Here is a 21475-nt window from a genome sequence, read left to right as displayed (position 1 = left end):
TAATTCATGTAAGTGAAGTTAAGTAAAGATTCATCTTTATGTGCGAGGAAATCTTAGTAAAACAATTCGTTTTGGTTGTCTATAGTTGGGTTTCCGAAATTTTCGAAAATTTAACAAACAGTTCATTTGAAAACAGAAGCAGAAAGGAAAACCCGGACAACGCCGGGTACTTTCAGCTACTAGTTATTAATAAACTCAGAAATCGTCAACATCAATTTCCCCAGTATTAATTAATTTACACTTAATAAACTTCTACGGAATGTCTTCTTCTCCCTCTGTTTAACCTCCTCCTTTCCTACCGACGATTGTTTGCGCGAGGGGGCACATTTCTGTGGGCAGTCCTGCTGCTGTCTTCTTTCGTAATGTTATGTGTTCGATCACAAAATTAATAGCCCTATTGATTAAAAGGACTCCTACGGTTAGTTCCATTAAAAAAACTCTTTTAAGAAAAAAATACAGTACCTCATAAACATCACAATTGACATCTTTGACCTGTATATTTACCACTCGTGTGAGGATTATGAATCTATCTTGTACGGAGGAGGCACTCGAGGGCTTGTACTGCAGCCTGGAGCTTTTTGGCGAGTTAATGACGGCGAAATGAGTCCGAGATCCAACGCCGGAAGTTACCCAGCAATTGTTTCAATTGGTTGAAGGAAAAGCCCGGAAAAACCCCAACTAGCTAACTTGTCTCAACCAGGATTTGAACCCTGGCCCACTCGTTCCACGGTCAGACGCGCTGTTACTCCACAGCGTTGGACATGAATCAGTGTTAGGCATTTACAAATAGTGGGACTACCGGTCACGTGATTACCATGACACAAAATCGCCGTCTAAAACGACAGAATAAACACAAAAACAAGGGACACCTATGAAAGGAATATATATTCATATTTCTTCAGGAAATCGAAGCTGGAATTCTCAACCAATTTCTGATTTTTTATATTTTTTTTGGTGGGGGGGGGGGGGAGGTTTATGGACAGAATAAATTTAGTTCTGTATTATTTTAAACAACATTAAAAAGGGTGGAACTTTTTAAATATCTAGTTTATTTTAATTTTAAGGGAACGCATAGGTGAAATTACTAAATCTTACAGTTTTCATTTTTTTTCTCAAAGACCAAGGACACCAGAATAAAATTATGTGACACGTTTCCTTATTAAGATGCAATAAAAGACAGGAATTTTTTTTCAACTTGATTTTCTTTAATTTTCGACGTGTGGAACCATTTATATATATTAATTAATTAAATTAATATATAAATGGTTCCACACGTCGAAAATTAAAGAAAATCACGTTGAAAAAAATTCGTGCCATTTATTTCATCTTAATAAGGAAACGTGTCACATAATTTTATTCTAGTGTCCTTGGTCTTTGAGAAAAAAAAAATGAAAACTGTAAGATTTAGTAATTTTACCTATGCGTTCCCTTAATTGAACAACTTAGTTTCCTATTTGAAATAAGCAATTTTGGGAACCAAACAAGAAATGTACATTGAAGCAGAGTTCTAGGAAATGTGTTTGGCATCTGCTCCAGCGTGGAAAATTTGGGGCGACAGAATGATACTGGCAAACGAACTGAACTGAAAATAACTGACGTCATATGTGTACCATATTCGTAACTTTTATTTATGTGTATAACTGTTAGCTGTCATATTTTATTTTTATATTTAGCAATGCAATGAAAAGAAAATACGTTAGTGTTTTTTTTTTCCATTTGCATAATTGTGTTACCATTTATCATTAACAGTTTTCTTGAATGTATTGTTTCTTGCTATTTCCGTCTGTCTGTTGGAGATAATTTTACCAAATAAAAAGTCGAAGAGTTATTTTGATACACTCGTGCGGCAGTTACAATTACCATAAGATGTTGCCACGCTTCGCCAGAAACCGCAACGCTCTCGGGCAATGTACGCGTCGACCTTGTGCAGGCGTGTTGCTTTTGTTTTATTACCGCTATTTTATTTTAGAAGCAAAAATAGATGTTCTGTAATATAAAATTAGAGTGTGAAAATTAAAGATATAGTGATTTAAGTGTTCTGTTATTTGAATCTTTACTTTAAGAAGAGTTTTAAATATATTAATAAATTATTTTCAATTTATTCGACTGTTCGATATTTGGAACATATCTCGATTGTAAGAGATTTAGGTATCTGCCACCAGGCGGTAGCACACTACTAAGGGAAGCTTCGTAGCTGTGCGTTGTGCTGCCATCTGTCGGACGATAATTGTACTATTAATTGACGTATTCTCGGGCACCATCTCGAAACGAAAAGCCTGGGCAGGGTAGCCATTTTGCATCTTGCACAGCTTGTCCGAGTATATTTTCCTTTTTGTGAGTGTGTGAACTTGAAGTCTGTGATAAATATAATCGTGTTGATTGATTCTTGACCACCAGGAAGATGTCGGTGCTACTTCAATGGTTGTGTTGACGAGGTAGGTGCGCTAGGAACACTAGATCTGACCTCCGCCTCTAGCGGACTCGATTTCTGCTATTAATAAAAAACAGAACCCTAGGTTCTGAAGTATTGGTGCAAAAAGAGGGGTTGTTTGAAGCCATCGGGAGCCCTGGAAGGTTTAAAAGTTAAAACCATGGGCAATGCCGCTACGGCCAACAAAAAGGGTGACTCCGCAGAAAGTGTCAAGGAATTTCTGGACCAGGCGAAGGAGGAATTTGAAGAGAAATGGAAGAAAAACCCGACGAATACTGCATGTTTGGATGACTTCGAACGTATAAAGACTTTGGGAACGGGTTCTTTTGGAAGGGTTATGATCGTGCAACACAAGCCAACAAAAGAGTATTTTGCCATGAAAATTTTAGACAAACAGAAGGTAGTGAAACTGAAGCAAGTGGAACACACATTGAACGAGAAGAGAATTCTACAGGCGATCAGTTTTCCTTTCCTGGTAAGCCTCAAATACCATTTTAAGGACAATTCTAACCTGTACATGGTTCTGGAATATGTACCAGGAGGTGAGATGTTTTCACATCTTCGCAAAGTGGGGCGTTTCAGTGAGCCGCATTCACGGTTCTATGCAGCGCAGATCGTACTGGCTTTCGAGTACCTTCACTACCTGGATCTGATATATCGTGACCTCAAACCAGAGAATCTCCTCATCGATTCCCAAGGTTATCTCAAGGTCACAGATTTCGGGTTTGCCAAACGGGTCAAGGGTCGAACCTGGACTCTCTGTGGAACACCAGAATACCTAGCACCGGAAATCATTCTCAGCAAGGGCTACAACAAGGCTGTGGATTGGTGGGCTTTGGGTGTTTTGGTGTACGAGATGGCAGCCGGCTACCCACCTTTCTTCGCCGACCAACCCATCCAGATCTACGAGAAGATCGTGTCTGGCAAAGTGCGCTTCCCTTCGCACTTCGGGTCAGATCTCAAAGATCTTCTGAGGAATCTTCTGCAGGTGGACCTCACGAAACGCTACGGTAACCTCAAAAACGGTGTCAACGACATCAAAGGCCACAAATGGTTCGCCTCTACCGACTGGATCGCCGTGTTCCAGAAGAAGATAGAGGCTCCTTTCATCCCCCGATGCAAGGGCCCTGGCGACACCAGTAACTTCGACGACTACGAGGAGGAAGCGCTGCGGATCTCCTCCACCGAGAAGTGCGCCAAAGAGTTCGCAGAGTTTTGAACTGTTACTGTCTTCGCTTGTATGAATCCCGTAACAGAATTTAATGTAAGAGTACAAGTCTGTTTTCACTCCTCGTGTAGTATGACCTTCACATGTTCTAAATTTATTGATAGCCAATATGCATGTGAGGAAGAGTGCATGTTGCCACTATCCAGTTTCTTATGCCTTTCCAGATTCATTCCTAGAAGTCTTGGGAGGTGCTACTGTATTCCGTGAATTACATTGTAGGCTGTGCCAGCTTTGTGGTTGAGAAAACAGTGGATCCAGTAAGTTCAGTTGGCAATATATATCCCTAGTTATTGCTTATTATGAATTTCTGGTAACTGTTTATTTTATATAAAGAAATCTACATGAAGTGAAATGTGGAAGCAGATTGTACATATAGTAAGCAATTTTCTTGCATATTTGTGAGGAACCTGCTTCGGAGCCAGGGTGCGAGATTATGGATTCCTCATGTCTGGTAACTCGGTGAGGATTCTGGAAATGGTTCGAGTGCTGAGGATGGTAAAGTACCCGTGATTAGGTCGAGAGTGTGGTCGCTATTGTGTTGCCTCATTTTCAGCACACATCATAGTCTATTTTAAGACCGGCACCAGTTTTTGGCAGCTGGTTATGATACACAACTGCTATTGCCTATAAGTTTATCATTACCTCAATTGATATTTGTGTAGGCATTTGTAATAAATATGCAGCTTGGATCTGTGCTCGAGTGAGGCAGTGACACACCGAAATTATACACTGCGTGAACAATATCAGTACAATTTCGCACAAAACATACATATGTGTGTGGTAAATGCATGACAGTAAATCACACACAAAATTCTTCTTATACTATGAAAGTGTGTACATACGAATTTTTATTTAATTTATATATATTTAAAACTATTTCATATTTGAATGGCATGTAATGCCATTGTAAGATTTAATTGGTTTACAAACTTGATTACCTCTAATCGTGTCGAGTAACGGGCGGGAAATAGGTTATGAACACCATCTTGGAGTGTTGTTAATAATAAACGAGGGAAATGGTCACTAGATTTTGTGTCTGGATTGCTGTTGTTAAAGTGTGTAGATGTCGGTCAATTTTTAAAAATGAAAATGTTTTTGTTAAAAGTTTAGCAAACACCAAAATATTTATTGCTTATTTTGTGCATCTGTTTCTGTCATGCTTTTAATAGCTACCAGTTGATTAAAAACAGCAAACTCATATTAACTTAACGCTAATAATGATTGCAAGATTCAGTTGTTTTACATCTCCTTTTAACTCGTTGAAAATATGTTAATATTGAAGTTGTCTTGGAAACGAAACGGATTGTGTCTCTAGATATTAGCGTATTAACTGATGTAAACAGATGAAGCTGGCATTACCATCCTGAGCACCCTTACCATTGATTGCTGGTGTTAAACTTGTTTTATAAATAATATGGTGCAGAACAAGTGTTAGGTTTCCTTGTATTGTTGCCATCTCAGTTTATAGTATAATTTTGGCATTGTAGGTAATAAAAAAAAGTTTTTGAAAGCAATTATGCTTCAGTGCCATTTTTAAACACTTGTGTCGTGTAAGATATTTGATGGGTCCCTGTCAGCGCAAGCTTTTTGTGCATTCTTTTTTTTTACTTCAGTAACGTATTGAATGATGTATGCCATGTTCTGTACAATTTCGCACCCTGCAATACATCACCATCACACATACCTCCTAGAGGTGACCAGAATATTACTTTCGGTGGATTCTCCTATGCTGTGCATACAGGAGATTATTATGGCAGCACTGTAAATAGGCAGCCAATAGATTCGATGCATTAGCACTGGGCAGTTTTATTGCAGTATTTGTGAGTTTGTTATTTTTTACCCTTGCTATCATGATCTGATTACAGAATAGTCTCAGGCACAGTTTTGAGTTTGTGTTATGTGAATCGGACATCGTGGATCGAGTTTTTTTGTCAAGACTGCTGACTGTGTGTTGCAAGGACTCCACATGTATGTGTAGTGTGTGTTTGCCATGTGTTAATTCTAAGTGATCCCCCGCCTTAGTTCAAAGAGTAAGTGAAGAAGTGTTCGGAACTGTATAGAACTTTCTCTTTAATTCCATTTGTCGTGCAATGGGAATTTTAAAATGATGAAGTTGTTTTTGACTCCCGCAGTACGGTCCAACTATCTCCGACAGTGTGTTGAGCACTTCCATATACTACAATTCATAGGAGGTAGAGTTTATTGTACATACCTTATTACATTACTTGCATGTACTGTACTTAATACAGTTTTAGGACTTTGTATGTAAATGTTGCCAAACACTGCTGTGCTGAAGATTATTTTACATATATATAATAGAATATTTTTATGGCTTTAATTAGAATGTTTGACGGAGGAGAGGCAAAACATGAGACGCAATCTTTAACTTATTATCGTTACTACTAACTATTTCTTAGCAAAGAGCATGGTGTGTGTCACCTCCACCCCGTAATGGTATTGGTAGGATAGGACTTGGAATTGGATGACAAATACGCTTTCCTTTTTTTCTCTCCTTTACTTTTTTTGTTATTATTTTTTTAAAAGATCGTCTTTTATAGAAATATCTTTTATTGTGCTGTTAATTTTCATAATTTTGTTCTTCATTCTCTACACTAACGTCTACAACAAATTATATTTCGTAACAATAGCTTTACAGTCTGTAAGGCTGAAACAAATATTTACATTGTTAAAAAAAAGGAAAAAATAAAAGCCAGGTGGAATGATCGAACGACTGTATTACAGAGTGTTTAATTTGATAGTTAAGTATTTCATACATTGTGAATTACAGACCATTTATTTTGTGCCTGTATTAGTTTATGTATCATGTACAGTTAATTCTGAGATGATAGCATACATTTATTATAAAACATTAGCCTTTACATGATGTTGTGGATAACAATGGACTTTGTACACAGATGACGCAACAATCAGCATTGACTACCAGTTTTGTAATAGTCTGTGAGTAAGGCCCGTAACACACTTGCAGAGTTTTCGCCAGCGAGAAATGTGTTGCGAGAAAGAGGCGAAGAGCCTTCCTCCACACACTTGGCGAGTTCTCGCTATCACAGATCACACCTCGCTATGATCATCTATGCACTGCCTTCATGCAGAAAGCATTTTTCTGATTATAGTAATGACTCACTGGGGGAAATATTATAGGTTATGTATTTACGTATATTGTCGTACTTAAATATATAACCTGTAAGTATATTGTCGTATTTTACAAATTACGTACGAACGCTATGTTGAATCAGATGATCAGAAAATCGAGTTACATGAACATATTTTGTTAATGAAAAGAAAAAGTAGGCCTAAAATTAAAGCCAGAAATATCTGAAAATCACATTGTATCTTACGAAAATAAGGGCGAGTTTTGGACACTGGTTTCGATTTGAATGATGATAGGTTTAGGCATTATTTCAGGTTGAATAGACCACAGTTTTTTGCTATTCATGATATGATAGAGGATTCTTTGCTATGTTCTGATTAAAATTATGTAAACTGTTAACACATCCTATAGATACATTATTTCAAATGTTTAATTAATACTATTAAATCTCATCAAAATAAAATATAGCCCTATTTATTTTCAGATAATCTGATATTTGTCCCTAAATTTCTTCTTTAAGTTTCGTGTTTTTATAGTTTTCATCCCGTGTATCCTATAAATAGGCCTACGGGTGACATCGTACAAGTTCGATTATCAGCCATCTTTCCTCATTTTCAAATAAAAACATTACAATTCATCGCCACCTGTGATGTCTTTTTCTACATTCAGTCGTCATAAAGAGTATAAATGTCAAACATCTTTGATAAATGTGTCAAGAAAATTCGCTGAGCTACCGATCCCAGCGAGAAACTCGCGCGAGGTTTCTGCCTCGAGCGAGAATCTCTTCCAGTGTGTGGACGTCCATTTGAATCCATGTTATCAATTTTTTAATTTTCTCGCAACACATTTCTCGCTGGCGAAAACTCTGCAAGTGTGTAACGGGCCTAAGAGAAATCTGGTCTGTGATACACAGAGTCACAATGATTTCTATTGTGAATATTATAGTGACTTACGGTATATGCTTATGCTTGCAGTAGTTTTTTTAATGACCTGGTTATTTTCTTGGATGGTCCAGGGCTCTAAATCATTGGTTTTTTTAATTGTAATTACTAACAAACGTAGACAAGCTGTGAGTTTATACAATTACAGATCACAGACGTTTAGCTGTCAGTGATAATCGCTTCTGAAAACTATACATAGCAGCTATGTTTTGTTCCATGAAAAGATTAATTTGACTAGAAATTAATCGTTTGTCTTCCTAAGTTAATAGTGTCCAGTCTTTTATGCTTAAGATTCAGCAAAGGTTAATGCAGCAGTAGTATTACAATTTTTTTAATAAGCTTTGTTTCATTTTAGAATGTCATGTGTTTTCTAGTCACTATGTTGCTGTCAATGAAAAACAGTTTTTCCACATTTTCCATCAGTAATTTAATTCCTATACTGACACTACCCACTATAATAAAGGCTGTTAACTTTGAATGTGATGGTGATCTTCATCTTTATGGTCATGATTTTAAATCCTTGACAGGGCATGCATATTTTAAGTTGGTTAGCACTACCACCTCTGTTCATTTTGAGTTGAAGTACTTGACGTTGATGTGTTTATGCCAATTCAGAAGTGCTTCAATGGGATACTTGCTGGAGAAATCTTGAATGTAGAGGTCAATGTGTCCCTAGTTCATTTGTGCGGTAATTTAAGTGGATTTTTTTTTTTTAGAAATTTATTGTTGGTTGTGTGGTAACCAGAACTGAAACTGCTCTGTAATCAAAATTCAATTCTGAAAATGTGTAAAATACACTTTACATTGAGTGCAATAATTGTATTAGGTAACTAATGAGAACAATTCATTTTCATATTCAAATACTGACATCAGTCTTACTGATTTTTTATTTATTTATAATGCAGTATTTTTAATTTATTAGTACTAGCAAAGGCTTGTAAGATACGTTATTAAATTCCTTTTTAGATTCATGTTGAAGCTGTTATTGTTTTTTAATGCTGTTTTTGAATACTTGATTGATATTTTATTTGTGATTAATTAATGTTTTTAGGACAAATTCTGAACTGAAATTAACGAATAAATATTTACAAATATTTTTTAAACTGCTTAGTTAGAAGTCAAAAGGCAGAACTGAATGGAGCATATTACTTAAGAAGCATTAAAAATTGCCTTTGTTTAATAATAGGCTATTGTCGATTATAATTATTATGCCAAGTTCATGGTCATTTCAGTTTTGTATATGTATACGCATATATGAAGACTGAAACGTAAATAATATATTTAATTTCAGGGGGTTATTCTTTGAGATATTTCAAACAAAAGTTTTAATAAAATTTTGCTCGGTTTTGCTCCCTTTTCGAGATAAAAATTGTTTTATATGATATGAAACATTTCATAGCGCGTTTTGGAAAAGCCATTGATTTAATTTCCAATATGCTTAGTAAATCTAAGAGAGCAGTGTATTATGATAGTAAATGATTGAAAGAATTTTAGTTTTGTCCTTTAAATGTGCACAAATTTGATCTGAACAAATGTAACATTTTAAAATTCCTTTTCTGAACGAAAAGTTAAATTTTTTCAGATCAAATTTCTGTAAATGTAAGGGACAAAACTAAAATTCTTCCAACCATTTATTATCATATTACACTGGTCTCTTAAATTGACTGAGCATATTGGGAATTAATTCAATAGCTTTCCCAGAATACGCTATAAAATGTTTGATATGAAATAATTTTTATCTCGAAAAGGAAGGAAAAACGAGCAAAATTGTATTCAACTTTTTTTTTAATATCTCAAAGAATAACCCCTTGACATTAGTGACAAATTTACAGTATATATACATATACGAATTATTTTTTTAGTATAATTTTATTAATTATTATTGTAACCATTATCAGTAAATGGGAATACAGAAACAACCCATGTCACTGATAAGCTTATATTAAAAATTAATCTTGACAAAGACTTCTAAAATGTAATGGTTGTTTCCTTCTTAAAGAATGAGCTTTCATTTAGTTGCTTCAAAATGTTAAGATTTGATCTATAAAACTATTAGAAGTAATTTTACGTTGAGCAGATGTTTTCAATGTCCAGGTTACTAGACTTCCGATAATGGTAGTTTGTGCCATACCCATTGTTGCAAACGTAACAGTTGACTGTGTACGAAACTGAGCGAAATTGGTACATATTCCTGAGTACTGCAAAAGTTTGTCTGTAAATGATTTCCCGTAATTGAACGAGTAGTGAAGAAGGAAAAAATAATTTGCGATTATACGTATAGAATACTACTGTTGAAGAATACATGTCAAGATTTTAAGCATTGATGTTTACTTCATGGTCCACTAAATGGTAAAAACACAAAGTCGACTTTCGTTGTAAAGTTTAACTTTGTTGAAAGTCCTGTTCATAGACAATACTTCTGAGACTTTGATGACTTCGATAAGTCGAGATTTGACGATCTTGTTCTAATGTTGGCAATCACAATCACTACTTTTTAAAGGAATTAAATTAATAGATAGTTGAAATAGAGTAGGCATTGCCACAATGAGAGACATCTTTTGAGACATAAATCACTGAAACAATTGAACATCGGTACATGTTAGGCGATTGTTAGCCGTTCTTGCAGCTTTACATAAGAATATTAATAGTGTGAAACTAACGTAAGTAAAAAAAAATTGACATTTTTAGATCTTTACACCAATAGATAATAATTCGTTCTTCTACTTAGTCACAAAAAATCGTAACTCAGTTCCAAACAGTCTTGTACTCGTATATAATACAATAAAATTCGTAACTACAAAACATGATGGTGTAGTTCATCTGAAATAGTATTGCCTGCTAAGAATTTTGTTGTGAATAAAACATCGATTATAATTGACTACTTAAAAATTAATTGAAATCAATATTCAGAAAACATTATGACGACCGCAGGATTAAAAATTAACTGCATATCCAACTGTATAACATATTCTGTACCTATAGAATTAAACAGTCAAATTAATATTAAGCCATCAATAATCTGTAGTGTAAAATCGCGATGAAATAAGAAATTCAATTATTGGTAGAACAGATAATCCTCTTTGATTATTATTGATCAATGATTGTTGAAACATGACAAGGATATCTAGTAGGCCTACTGTCTATCAAATCTGTACCTTGATTTGAATTTATTTATATCTAATAATACGCTAAGAAACATGAACAGCATTAATAATCCCCTAGATGTCCTTAATATTCTCGAAAAATTTAACAATTATCGAAATATCAGCCATTTTTCTTATGTCCACGAACGAAAGTCAAAGTCAAAGTTTAGATCTTCGACGACTTCGAAGTAAAGTCACGATTGAAGTTTACTTTCGTCAAAGTGTCGACTGTGAATAGGAAAATGGTGACTTTGTACTTTCCAAAGTCAACTTTGGTCCAAAGTCTTGTCTATGAATACGACCCATAACTATACAAAACAGATTTTCATGTAAAATTCCTCCGGATAGGACTATTGTCTGTGTAAAATTTCAAGAATTCTAGTCGAAATGAAATGTAACATTTTCTAATATTGCTTTGTAAGCAGTTGGGAATTTGATTCCAATATTGAAACTACTCTAAGCAATTTGTAGTAGCAAGGAACCCCATTTGTCTGCTGAGAAGTGCGCTGTGATCATTAACAACGCACAGGGACACAAACACGTGCCCGTGCTGTTGTAGAGCTGTGCTACGAAGCGTATTTCCTGTCGGGAATAAGTTTAAAAGGTACTGGTTATCACGTGCAAGATCTGAAGGGTTTACTTATGAATCTTGTCATTTTGTGTGCTCTTCGTGTATTCCCTTCGGTAAGAATGAGGACACATTTAACTCTACGAGTTCATTAAAAATCTCCAAATATGAACCTTTAAGGGGAGTTGGTCATTATCGCATGCAAAATAATGGTAAAAATAGCCTATCTTCAAGCAGTCATAAATATAATACTATTTATCAGAGGTCTTTCATTTTTGTTAGCTATGTGTCTATGCATATTAAGCTTTAGAATGAAAAAGAATGGATACTCTAGAGTAAATCTTTATCCTTAAATTAATTTTTTTAATTAACCACAATTTTTTTTATAAATTCACTATATGTCTGTGATTAGGTACACTCTATTCATTTATTATAGCACATATTGAATTGAAAATTTGACCACTTACTGCTAATAGATACTAAAACATACCCTACTAAAATTATTCATGTATCTGTAACATTATGGGCATAGGACTTATAGAAATCATCACCGTGAATAAATTAAAATAAATTGAAGATTAGTATAAGCCCTATGCCCATAGTATTACAGATATTTTAATAATTTTAGTAGGGTATGTTTTAGTATCTATTAGCAGTAAGTGGCCAAAATTTTAATTCAATGTGTGCTATGATAAGTGAATAGAGTGTACATAATCACAGATATGTAGTGAATTTATATAAAAAATATGTTTAAATTTAACAATTAATTTAAGGGCAGGATTTACACTAGATTAACCATTCTTTTTTCATTTTAAAGCTTAATATGTATACATATATCACTAAAAGAAATGAAATAGCTGTGATAAATAGTATTACATTTATGACTGCTTGAAGATAGGCTATTTTTATCATTACTTTGCATGCGATAACGTCCAATTCCCCTTAATCATAATTATTAAAAAATCTAGTAACTGTACCTCATTTAGGAGTGATAATTCCAGTATCTCTGTTCCTAAGCGGGTATGGTACATTCTTCCGGTTTTGTATAAGCACAATGATCATGACGTAGGATTTGTATATACTAATTTCTCCATACTGCACTAAAGAGTGTGAAAAGTATTTGAATACAAAAGAAATCGAGAAAATGGACGATTTTTTTTTTTGTAATAAGATAACATACTGCCTCAGGAAATTCATACATAAAATTGTATGGACACACATCTGAAGTGAAGTATTTGGATAAGTTGTTTCAGTGGTGACTCCAAAATTCATTAGCAGTGTTCTTCTCTCAATGCATTTGTTCCTTGCGTCTCCATTCCTGACAAAGAATAAGAATATTGCTTCAGTCTGATATGGCAACAATGGCCTTGCTTGTTTACGGTGGTGATTGTTCTCTGTCACGTTTAACTCTGGCGGTTTTTTTTTTGGAATATCTTGATATTTTTTAAAGAACGTAGAATGAAAGAAGGGAGAACACTAATTCGTTTACACTGTGAAAAATCGTTAAATGATATATAGAACGCATATCTTTATTGGTGGTATGTTTGAAGGTAACTCTTTGAAGAATAGATAGAAATAAATGATTGAAAAATCTTACCATAAAAAATAAACATATTTTGATAAATAAAAGAAAATATTTGAAATCATGTTAATGCATTTTAGCTATTGTAGTTGTTGCTTGAAACACTTCCGTTATTGATCGATTATTAAGATATCAGACATTTGTAGAAAATAGGGACCAATACCATCTTTGTTGTGGATGAACACTTAATAAAATAATTACTAAATATGATTTACCCGATTGGGCAATCTTAAGCAAACGGCTTTGGCTTACAAAGACTTGTCAGTAGTGATAAGATACAAAAGTTATAAATAATGTATTATCAATATTGAATGTTTCATACATTTTTCAGCAAAAAAGTTAAACTGATGAATTATATTTAAAAAAATATAAATTGTCGTTTAAGACGAAATTGCATTTTGTCATGTATGGCATTCAATTTTATATAAGTAATTTGCAGATGCAGAGTTATATGAATTATTAGAGCACTAATTTTTTTACACCGAGACCTGGGTTCAAATTCGAGTGATTAGAAGTGAAATTTGTATTGTCACTGCAATACTAGATCCGTTTTCTTGAGATAGATTAAGTTACTTTATCATTTCACTAATTCTCCATCGTCAATTCCAAAGATAAGTGCCCGACATCACAAATCAGCATTATAGATTCCTTCAGTGCATGATACCTTAAAACAGTTAAGAGAAAAAAAATCGACATGTTCATATTTGAAATCTAAATTTATTGTGTGTTTCACTTACCGAGTGCAATGTTACTCATTTCGTTATTATATTCTACTCTATTTATGATATTATATCTCGTAAGAACAATAAACATGATATGTAGATATTAAAAACACAAATTTTGTAAAAATTATAGGAATGACTAATTCAGTTTTCAAAACTATACGAAGTTAAGAGCACTGCCTGCTAGATCGCATTTTATTGATGCTTACAGCCATAAAATGCGATCTAGCAGGCAGTGGTTAAGAGTATGCTATTCTATATGGCATATGGATCTGAAGCCTCAACAATGACCAAAAGGGACATATAGAGAATAACAGCTAAAGGAATGTGATTCATGTAGATATTTGAGAACTAGATGTGTGAAAGATTTCATAATTATATGAATACAGATCTAAATGGAAGTGTGATGTGGATAGGATGATGAAGTCTTGAATCATCGTTGTACTGAAAAACAATCTATTGGAAGAAACTTAAATAGTCGACATGAAACCATTGAGACCCCATAGGATCATTGTGTGTTATCTTATTTCAGGCGATAGTGCATATTTCGAATTTCTTATGCCTTCGGATACCTTTCACAGCTGCTGGATTTCAGGAACTTTCTCATTTTATGTTTCCTCTGGCATTCAATAAATAATTGTGTAACCGTTATGAATATACGAGTAGTATAGCAGTTTATTTGACAAGAGTTCTCATTACGGAGCTGTACAGTATTTCTTAACTTTGTCTGTGTTGTAAGTTGCGCTTTTAATTACGTGCATTGACAGCATTGGTGTCCTGGAAACTGGGTATAGGTCAGGATTTTTATTTACTAGTTACATAACTGCCAGTCCTCACACACGAATACATATCTCTTCATACTATTCTCAGAAAGTTGAGAATGTGAATTACAGAATATTAAAAATACTCTATTTCAACGTTGTTTATTACTAAAATTATTATGGAAAGAAAGTCAGTGATCACAGAATATTTATTTATGACTGCACCACGTCCTAAAGACATCTCTAGAAGAGCCAACAATTTTGTCTGCACCGTGCCTTTTGTTTGAATGTATGATATTGTACTCTGAGACTACATTCATTATGTAGACAAAATAATATGAAATGTTATTTGTATTCTACGAATAGAAAAGAGTGTACATCCAATTATGATCAAGATTTTTGTAATATTTACAATACACCTATATCACATTCGGCCTTAAATCCCCATAAGCGTTTCTTCTTTCCTTCAGCGCAAACCATGGTGCTTGATCAGGCATGTAAATAGGCTTTAGGCTGGGTACGGTATTTTTTTTCATTTCGTGTACTAGAAGGGTGGAATATAATTTGATAATTTGTTGTTCAATATTTATTTTTTCTTAAAGATGAAGGTACATATTGAAACTTCACCGAATTGACGAGCGGTAAACTTTGCTGTATATACATACAAGTGAATAATTTGTGCAGACTATTACAAGGACATTGTCATTTATTTCCAGTAATGCTTATCAATCACAGAACATGTGAGAGGTGAATAAAACGAAGGAGAATATTGCCTCATTCAACTAGCAAACTCACTGTATAAATTAAACACCTTAAATATTTTTTAAGTATGATTTCTTAATTGATATAATTTAAAAGTAAGTTAATTAAGCACCGTGAAGGCTTCCAATGTGGTTACTGTCAAAATATCTTACTCTGTAATGTCCGATAAGTCTTTCTGTCTGACTCTATTTCTGTCTCGAATTGTTTGCTTATGTACCTAGTTATGTTAGTCCAGTAAAGAAAACTGTAATTTTGTAATACATTTTTTATTTAACGTTCTGAACCTGGATTGATACCTGAAGAAGGATGTAGTTTAGCGAAATACATGCGGGAAAGATTGTGAATTTTGATAGAGGCTGGCAGGTATGCACACAACTGTATTCATTCCTTCATTTGGCACTGAAGCAATGCAAGAAATATTGCTTTCGATAAAAGAACATCATTGGAATGGTCGATAATTGTTGAAGATGCCAATGTTAAAGCTGTGTTGTAAATAATTTTGTGTGTACAATGTTTTGAATTTCGTGAAATCAGTGTTATTTTTATTTAGTATATTAGACGGATTATCTAGTAAGAGTATATAAGTAAGGGTACGAACGTCCTACGCCTGTGTGAATGTACGGATAAGCAGCAGTAGCAAAGCAATAAAATAAATTAATTGTGAATAACTTACAGTTTGTTTCCAAGTAGAGCATATTATTCCTACCATTAAAATATTACAAAAAGTATAATAATTCATAAGGATGAGAGACTGGGGGAAGGGAGTGGGAGAGAATCACGATCAACTGTAATCATTACTTCTGTATTAAATTTCCTTAATCCCTTCATTTACGAGTACCTTGGCATCGTTTTGTAATTTATGACGTCTTGGGCGTATTTGCTGAACTGTATCTAAAATGATAACGCTTTTTGTGTATGGTAATTTATCTGACCGTAAGCTATGTTTGAATTGATTTTCAACAGTAATCTTACTAGAGGTTTTGATTTATCTAGAGAAAATCAAAACTCGAGTGGGATTTACAGTCTGCTGTCCAAAAATCTGAAATTTAGAATTTATAAATCAGTTATATTACCGGTTCTTCTCTATGGTTGTGAAACTTGGACTCTCACTCTGAGAGAGGAACATAGGTTAAGGGTGTTTGAGAATAAGGTGCTTAGGAAAATATTTGTGGCTAAGCGGGCTGAAGTTACAGGAGAATGGAGAAAGTTACACAATACAGAACTGCACGCATTGTATTCTTCACCTGACATAATTAGGATCATTAAATCCAGACGTTTGAGATGGGCAGGGTATGTAGCACGTATGGGCGAATCCAGAAATGCATATAGAGTGTTAGTTGGGAGACCGGAGGGAAAAAGACCTTTAGGGAGGCCGAGACGTAGATGGGAGGATAATATTAAAATGGATTTGAGGGAGGTGGGGTATGATGATAGAGACTGGATTAATCTTGCACCGATGGCGGGCTTATGTGAGGGCGGCAATGAACCTTCGGGTTCCTTAAAAGCCATTTGTAAGTAAGTAAGTAAGTATTAGGCCTACACGATTAGAAGAAAGTAGGCTATATAAAGATTAAAAAAATAATGTACTCTAATACAATAAAATATTAATATTATAAATATTGTGTAGGACCTAATCAAGATGTATAAAATATTAATTGATTTACTGAAATTCTGTTTTACTAATAGCTTCACCAAAACGTTTGAACGGAGCCGCCATTTTCTGTTGACTGTCTGTGCTGTAAACAAATAACGATCGCAAAGCATGTTTTATAGTAGGCCTAACATAAAGAATTTACATTTGAAATTTTGGCAAACAAACAAATGCTAAGGTAGTGATAAAAACAGAAGAAAGTATATAAAGATTAGAAAAAATAGAGTACTCTAATACAATAATAGTACATTACAGTATGCAACGAGCCTATAATGGTAGTAATTAAGACGCGAGTATGTTTGTTTATGAAACGAGCGCAAGTGAGTTTCATAATTTTCATACGAGCGTCTTAATTACCATTATAGGCAAGTTTCATACGACTTTTTATGCTCGACCATATTTTTAACTTGAAATTATTCATAAGTATTCATGTTATGGTTATGTAAGTGAGGAGCGGAACTGACCTGAATTGTGAATTGTGCGCAGACGCGAAAGTATTGATTTGTTCCGAGGCACGAATGTCATTGACCTTGATATAACCTAGAGAATAAGATGAACATTAGTCTTGGTATAACTTGGAAATTGATTTAGAATTGAAAAACGAGATGACAAATTGAATTTATTTGAATATTATTTACAATTAACGCTAATAAAGTAACAGAACATAACCTTCTGCGACAGTATTGGATTTCCAGCCTCCGTGACTTTTCGCTAATTGTCTTTCGATTGCATATCCGAGAATAATCGATACTTGCGGTTTTATAATGGTACAAAGGTGATTTCTCATTGGCTGAACAACTGAGTTATAATGAATAGGCGTACTTTAATGAGGTGAATTAAAGGGCTACTACCAGGTGTATAATTACTACATTTCGGCATGGTCGAGCATAAAATAGATATTGATTGATTTACTAAAATTCTATTTCACTAATGTTACCTTCATCAAAATGTTTGAACGGAGCCGCCATTTTCAGTGAACTATCTATGCGGGGAACAATTTACGATCACAAAGCATGTAAAGAATTTGCACTTTGAAATGTTGGCAAACAAAGAAACAAATGGTAGGATAGTGATAAAAACAAACAAATGCAAGGAAAGCGATAAAATTGTGCGATTAGCAGCCATGATTGATTGAAAGACGTCCTTTCGTACCGTTTTATTGGTAAAAAGTAGTATGACGCAGTAAAAGAGTAATAGTCAAACTAAATATGCGGATGTTATACAGGGTGTTATCCTGTTACACTCTGTATAACATTCGCGTATTTATTTTGAAAATCGATTCAAACATAGCTTCTGGTATAATAGAGGACATGAAATTAAACATTTTTTAAAAATAATGTCCGGAAATACTTCGTTTTCAAGTGATAGTGGTATGAAGGAAAAAATGAAAGAATATCATCAACTTGGATGGAAAGTTACTTTATTTACTTTATATGGTTACACAGTAACTTTTTTTTTATTTAATACCAGATATTAAGCAAATGGTATTGACAAACTATAGGAACTGTTCAAAATTGCGACCGCCATTGTTGACACACAAAGTATAACGCCGTATGATTGAACGACGAATTCTTCGAAATATCTGTGGTCTGTTACGAAGATCGTCAAAAGTAAGAATAATTCTAGCAACTAATTCTTCTGCTTTGTCGATGGGTGTTTCATAACAATTGATTTAACATGACCCCAAACACAAGAATCAACTGGAGTCATATCTGGGGAACGTGCCGGCCAAACAACTGGACCTGCTCTCCTTATCCAACGTTTCGGAAAATTTACATTTAAATAATTTCGACAATTTAAGTGGAAATATGCGGGTGCACCGTCGTGTTGAAAGATCATGTTTCATCGAATATTAATCAGAACATTTTCAAGTAGCTCCAGAAGCATTTCCTCAAGAAAAATACCATAAACTTGTTCATTCAATTGCGTAGGTATAAGATATGACTCCACTAGATAGTTATCAACAAATCCAACTAAAATATTTACAGAAAACTTCCATTGATTGCTGATATTCTCCACAGTTTTACTATTCGTGTGTCTCCAAATGTGATTGTTGTGTGTATTAAAAAGCCATCTCTTGAAAAACATTCCTCGTATGTCCCTAATATGCGTCTAGCAAAATGCACCCATAAAATGAGTGATGAGCTCTATCTTTTATACCAAAGATTTCCGGACATTACTTTATTAAGAAAAATGTTTATTTTCATATCCTCTGTCACATCAAAAAATTAGGAATAGTTATTCTGTTACACCCTGTAGAAAATGTAAATGAAGATTTGGCATAAGGGTGTTAAAATTAATCTCACTTTCTGTGACTGAATTTAAGTCCTTTTGTGTTCAATTTTTTAAATTTGAATCATAATCATACTCCTATGAAGCAACAATATAGACATTCGTAAGTACTATTTCGCAATCGTGTGTCAGCACGGCAGAAGATCGCCGCAACACAGGAGAAATGCAAAGTGGATCACATTGAGAGAGAAATTTTTATTTGTCTGTCGGAAATCGAATTTGCGTTCACTGGATTTGTAAGTGGAAAAAACTACTGCTTGAACTAGATCGGAAAATGAAGTTGAAGTATCAGTAATGCATATTTTATGACGCTGGCTAGTAATGTGATAACTAACTTAGTGTTAATTAATTCTGGCTTCCGATTGTAGAGACATCATGAGAAAGTTTTTAGTTTTCCTCGAATTTGCAAGAATTCCTTAGAATAGGCTACAGAATTCTTTAAAATAGACCACGGCATATCTCAAATTATTTCAGTCTCTTCGACCATAACTGTGGCCAGGTTGAAATAATCTATGTTTTCGAAAATGTTTCTAATCATCACTGTTATTTTCTTGCAAAGTAGCTTCTTTGGGTCTATGTACCAACATTAGTTGTTGATAATAATTAGGGACCGGATGTTTATGTAATTACATATTATATTCCTTTCAACCTAACCGTATATAAGTAACAAATCTTTGCGAATCTTGTAATTACCATTAATATATTAAAATTTGATACTACATATTTTTACATATTTACCCCATATTACATATTATGGCTTGGTATTACATAAATCTACATCATATTTAGGGGTTTTATTCTTTTTACGTCTCTAAAAGGGGGGAAAAAAACTTCTGCCGAGGAAGTTTACAATTTGAAATACACAAATTTAAAAAGCCTTTTTAAATCTGTGTATTTCAAATTGTAGACTTCCCCAGCAGGTTTCCCCCCCCCCCCCCTTTCAGAGAATTAAAAATGAATAAAAGCCTTTTTAGGTGTGACAAGTACCACTATTGCTTGACCTCTTTATTTTAAATTTAGTAAATCTATACGGAAATGGGATTTTCCGAGCAATTAGAAAGTATGGTTCTCAGCTGGAATAATCCTACCCTTCTGAATGAGACAGGAATGTCACTTTTCAAACAACAGTTTGTAAATGCCTATAGTTTGAGGTTTTAGTAGATACCTTGTTTCTTACAGGGATCAGCTAAAATGCATGTGTTCTCCTAATCCAGTAAAGCGAAACAGTGCTTGCAGTACTGTTGTGTCATTCATGTCACTCAGTTCTCTAGTTTTAGTACTTACAGTATAAAGTGCAAGTGAGTTTATCTACTATTTTTAACTAACTAAAATGGCCCCTGTATCTTTAACCCTAACGACAAAAATAAAATCATGGATTGCAATGAACGAAGCTTTCACTACAGATGGAAAAATAGTAATGTGTCAAGTGTGCGGTAAAAAAGTCGGGTGCTCTATGAAATCACAACTGGAGAGTCTTACCTATCCTATACCTGCCAGATATTGATATTAAATATTTTCATGATGTTACATATTTTGGTACATATTCAGCTTATTTTTCTTACATAAATATGTACATATTTCACACCTTGATATTACATAAAAATCCGGTCCCTATTGATAATTAGTGACAAATCTCAAACTCTAACACTAAATTCGAACTTGGGTTCATTAAATTGAAGACCATGTGCTCTGTCACTCCATCGGAGAAGATTATTATGAAATAAATAAAGCTCTATATCAGGGATGTCGAACAGCGCTCTCAAACTGTGAAACGATTAATACTGTTTCCTACCGTAGCTGAGCTGAAACGACAGTCAGCTCGCTGTAGCAGTGTTCTGTACGCAGTGTGTTTATCAACTCTGGTGGCTGGTATGGATATGGAACAACGATTCAATAGTGAGTGGACAGATAAATATTTATTTATCTTAAAGGACGGAAAGGCACGTTGCTTAATATGTAGAAAAGGACTTTGATACATTAGCCATCATAATATTAAGAGGCATTTTAATTCTACACGTCATGCTGAAGCTTATGGACCAGAAACGTTATCCGGTTTCACTCGTGAAAAGGCTGTAGAAGAAATAAAATCAAAATTGAATTCAGAAAAACTTTCATCTTCATCGGGTGTGAGTAGAATAAGCTTGGTTCGTGCTAGCTACAAAATTTGTGAAATTATTGCAACGGCTTCAAAGCTATTTACTGACGGAGAATTTGTCTCATAGTTGTTGCAAAAGGGATATGTCCGGAATACGTTAATGATTTTAAATATATATGTTTGTCTCGTA

General features: G+C 34.2%; 1 protein-coding gene across 1 annotated transcript; it reads left to right on the top strand.

The window, feature by feature from the left end:
• Positions 1 to 2255: 2255 nt before the first annotated feature.
• Positions 2256 to 15505, top strand: Pka-C1 (Protein kinase, cAMP-dependent, catalytic subunit 1). The gene has a single exon (XM_069840499.1). The coding sequence runs from the start codon at positions 2592 to 2594 to the stop codon at positions 3648 to 3650; it is 1059 nt and encodes a 352-aa protein (XP_069696600.1). The 5' UTR covers positions 2256 to 2591; the 3' UTR covers positions 3651 to 15505.
• The last annotated feature ends 5970 nt before the right edge of the window (positions 15506 to 21475 follow it).

This window comes from Periplaneta americana, chromosome 11 (assembly GCF_040183065.1).
Source record: "Periplaneta americana isolate PAMFEO1 chromosome 11, P.americana_PAMFEO1_priV1, whole genome shotgun sequence".
NCBI classification, from domain to species: Eukaryota; Metazoa; Arthropoda; class Insecta; order Blattodea; family Blattidae; genus Periplaneta; species Periplaneta americana.
Note: the sequence above shows the minus strand (reverse complement) of the source record. Positions and strands in the feature narration are given on the sequence as shown.

Bases quoted from the DNA above. Each gene is read 5' to 3' on its own strand.
- Pka-C1 (XM_069840499.1), top strand. From the start codon at position 2,592: ATGGGCAATGCCGCTACGGCCAACAAAAAGGGTGACTCCGCAGAAAGT.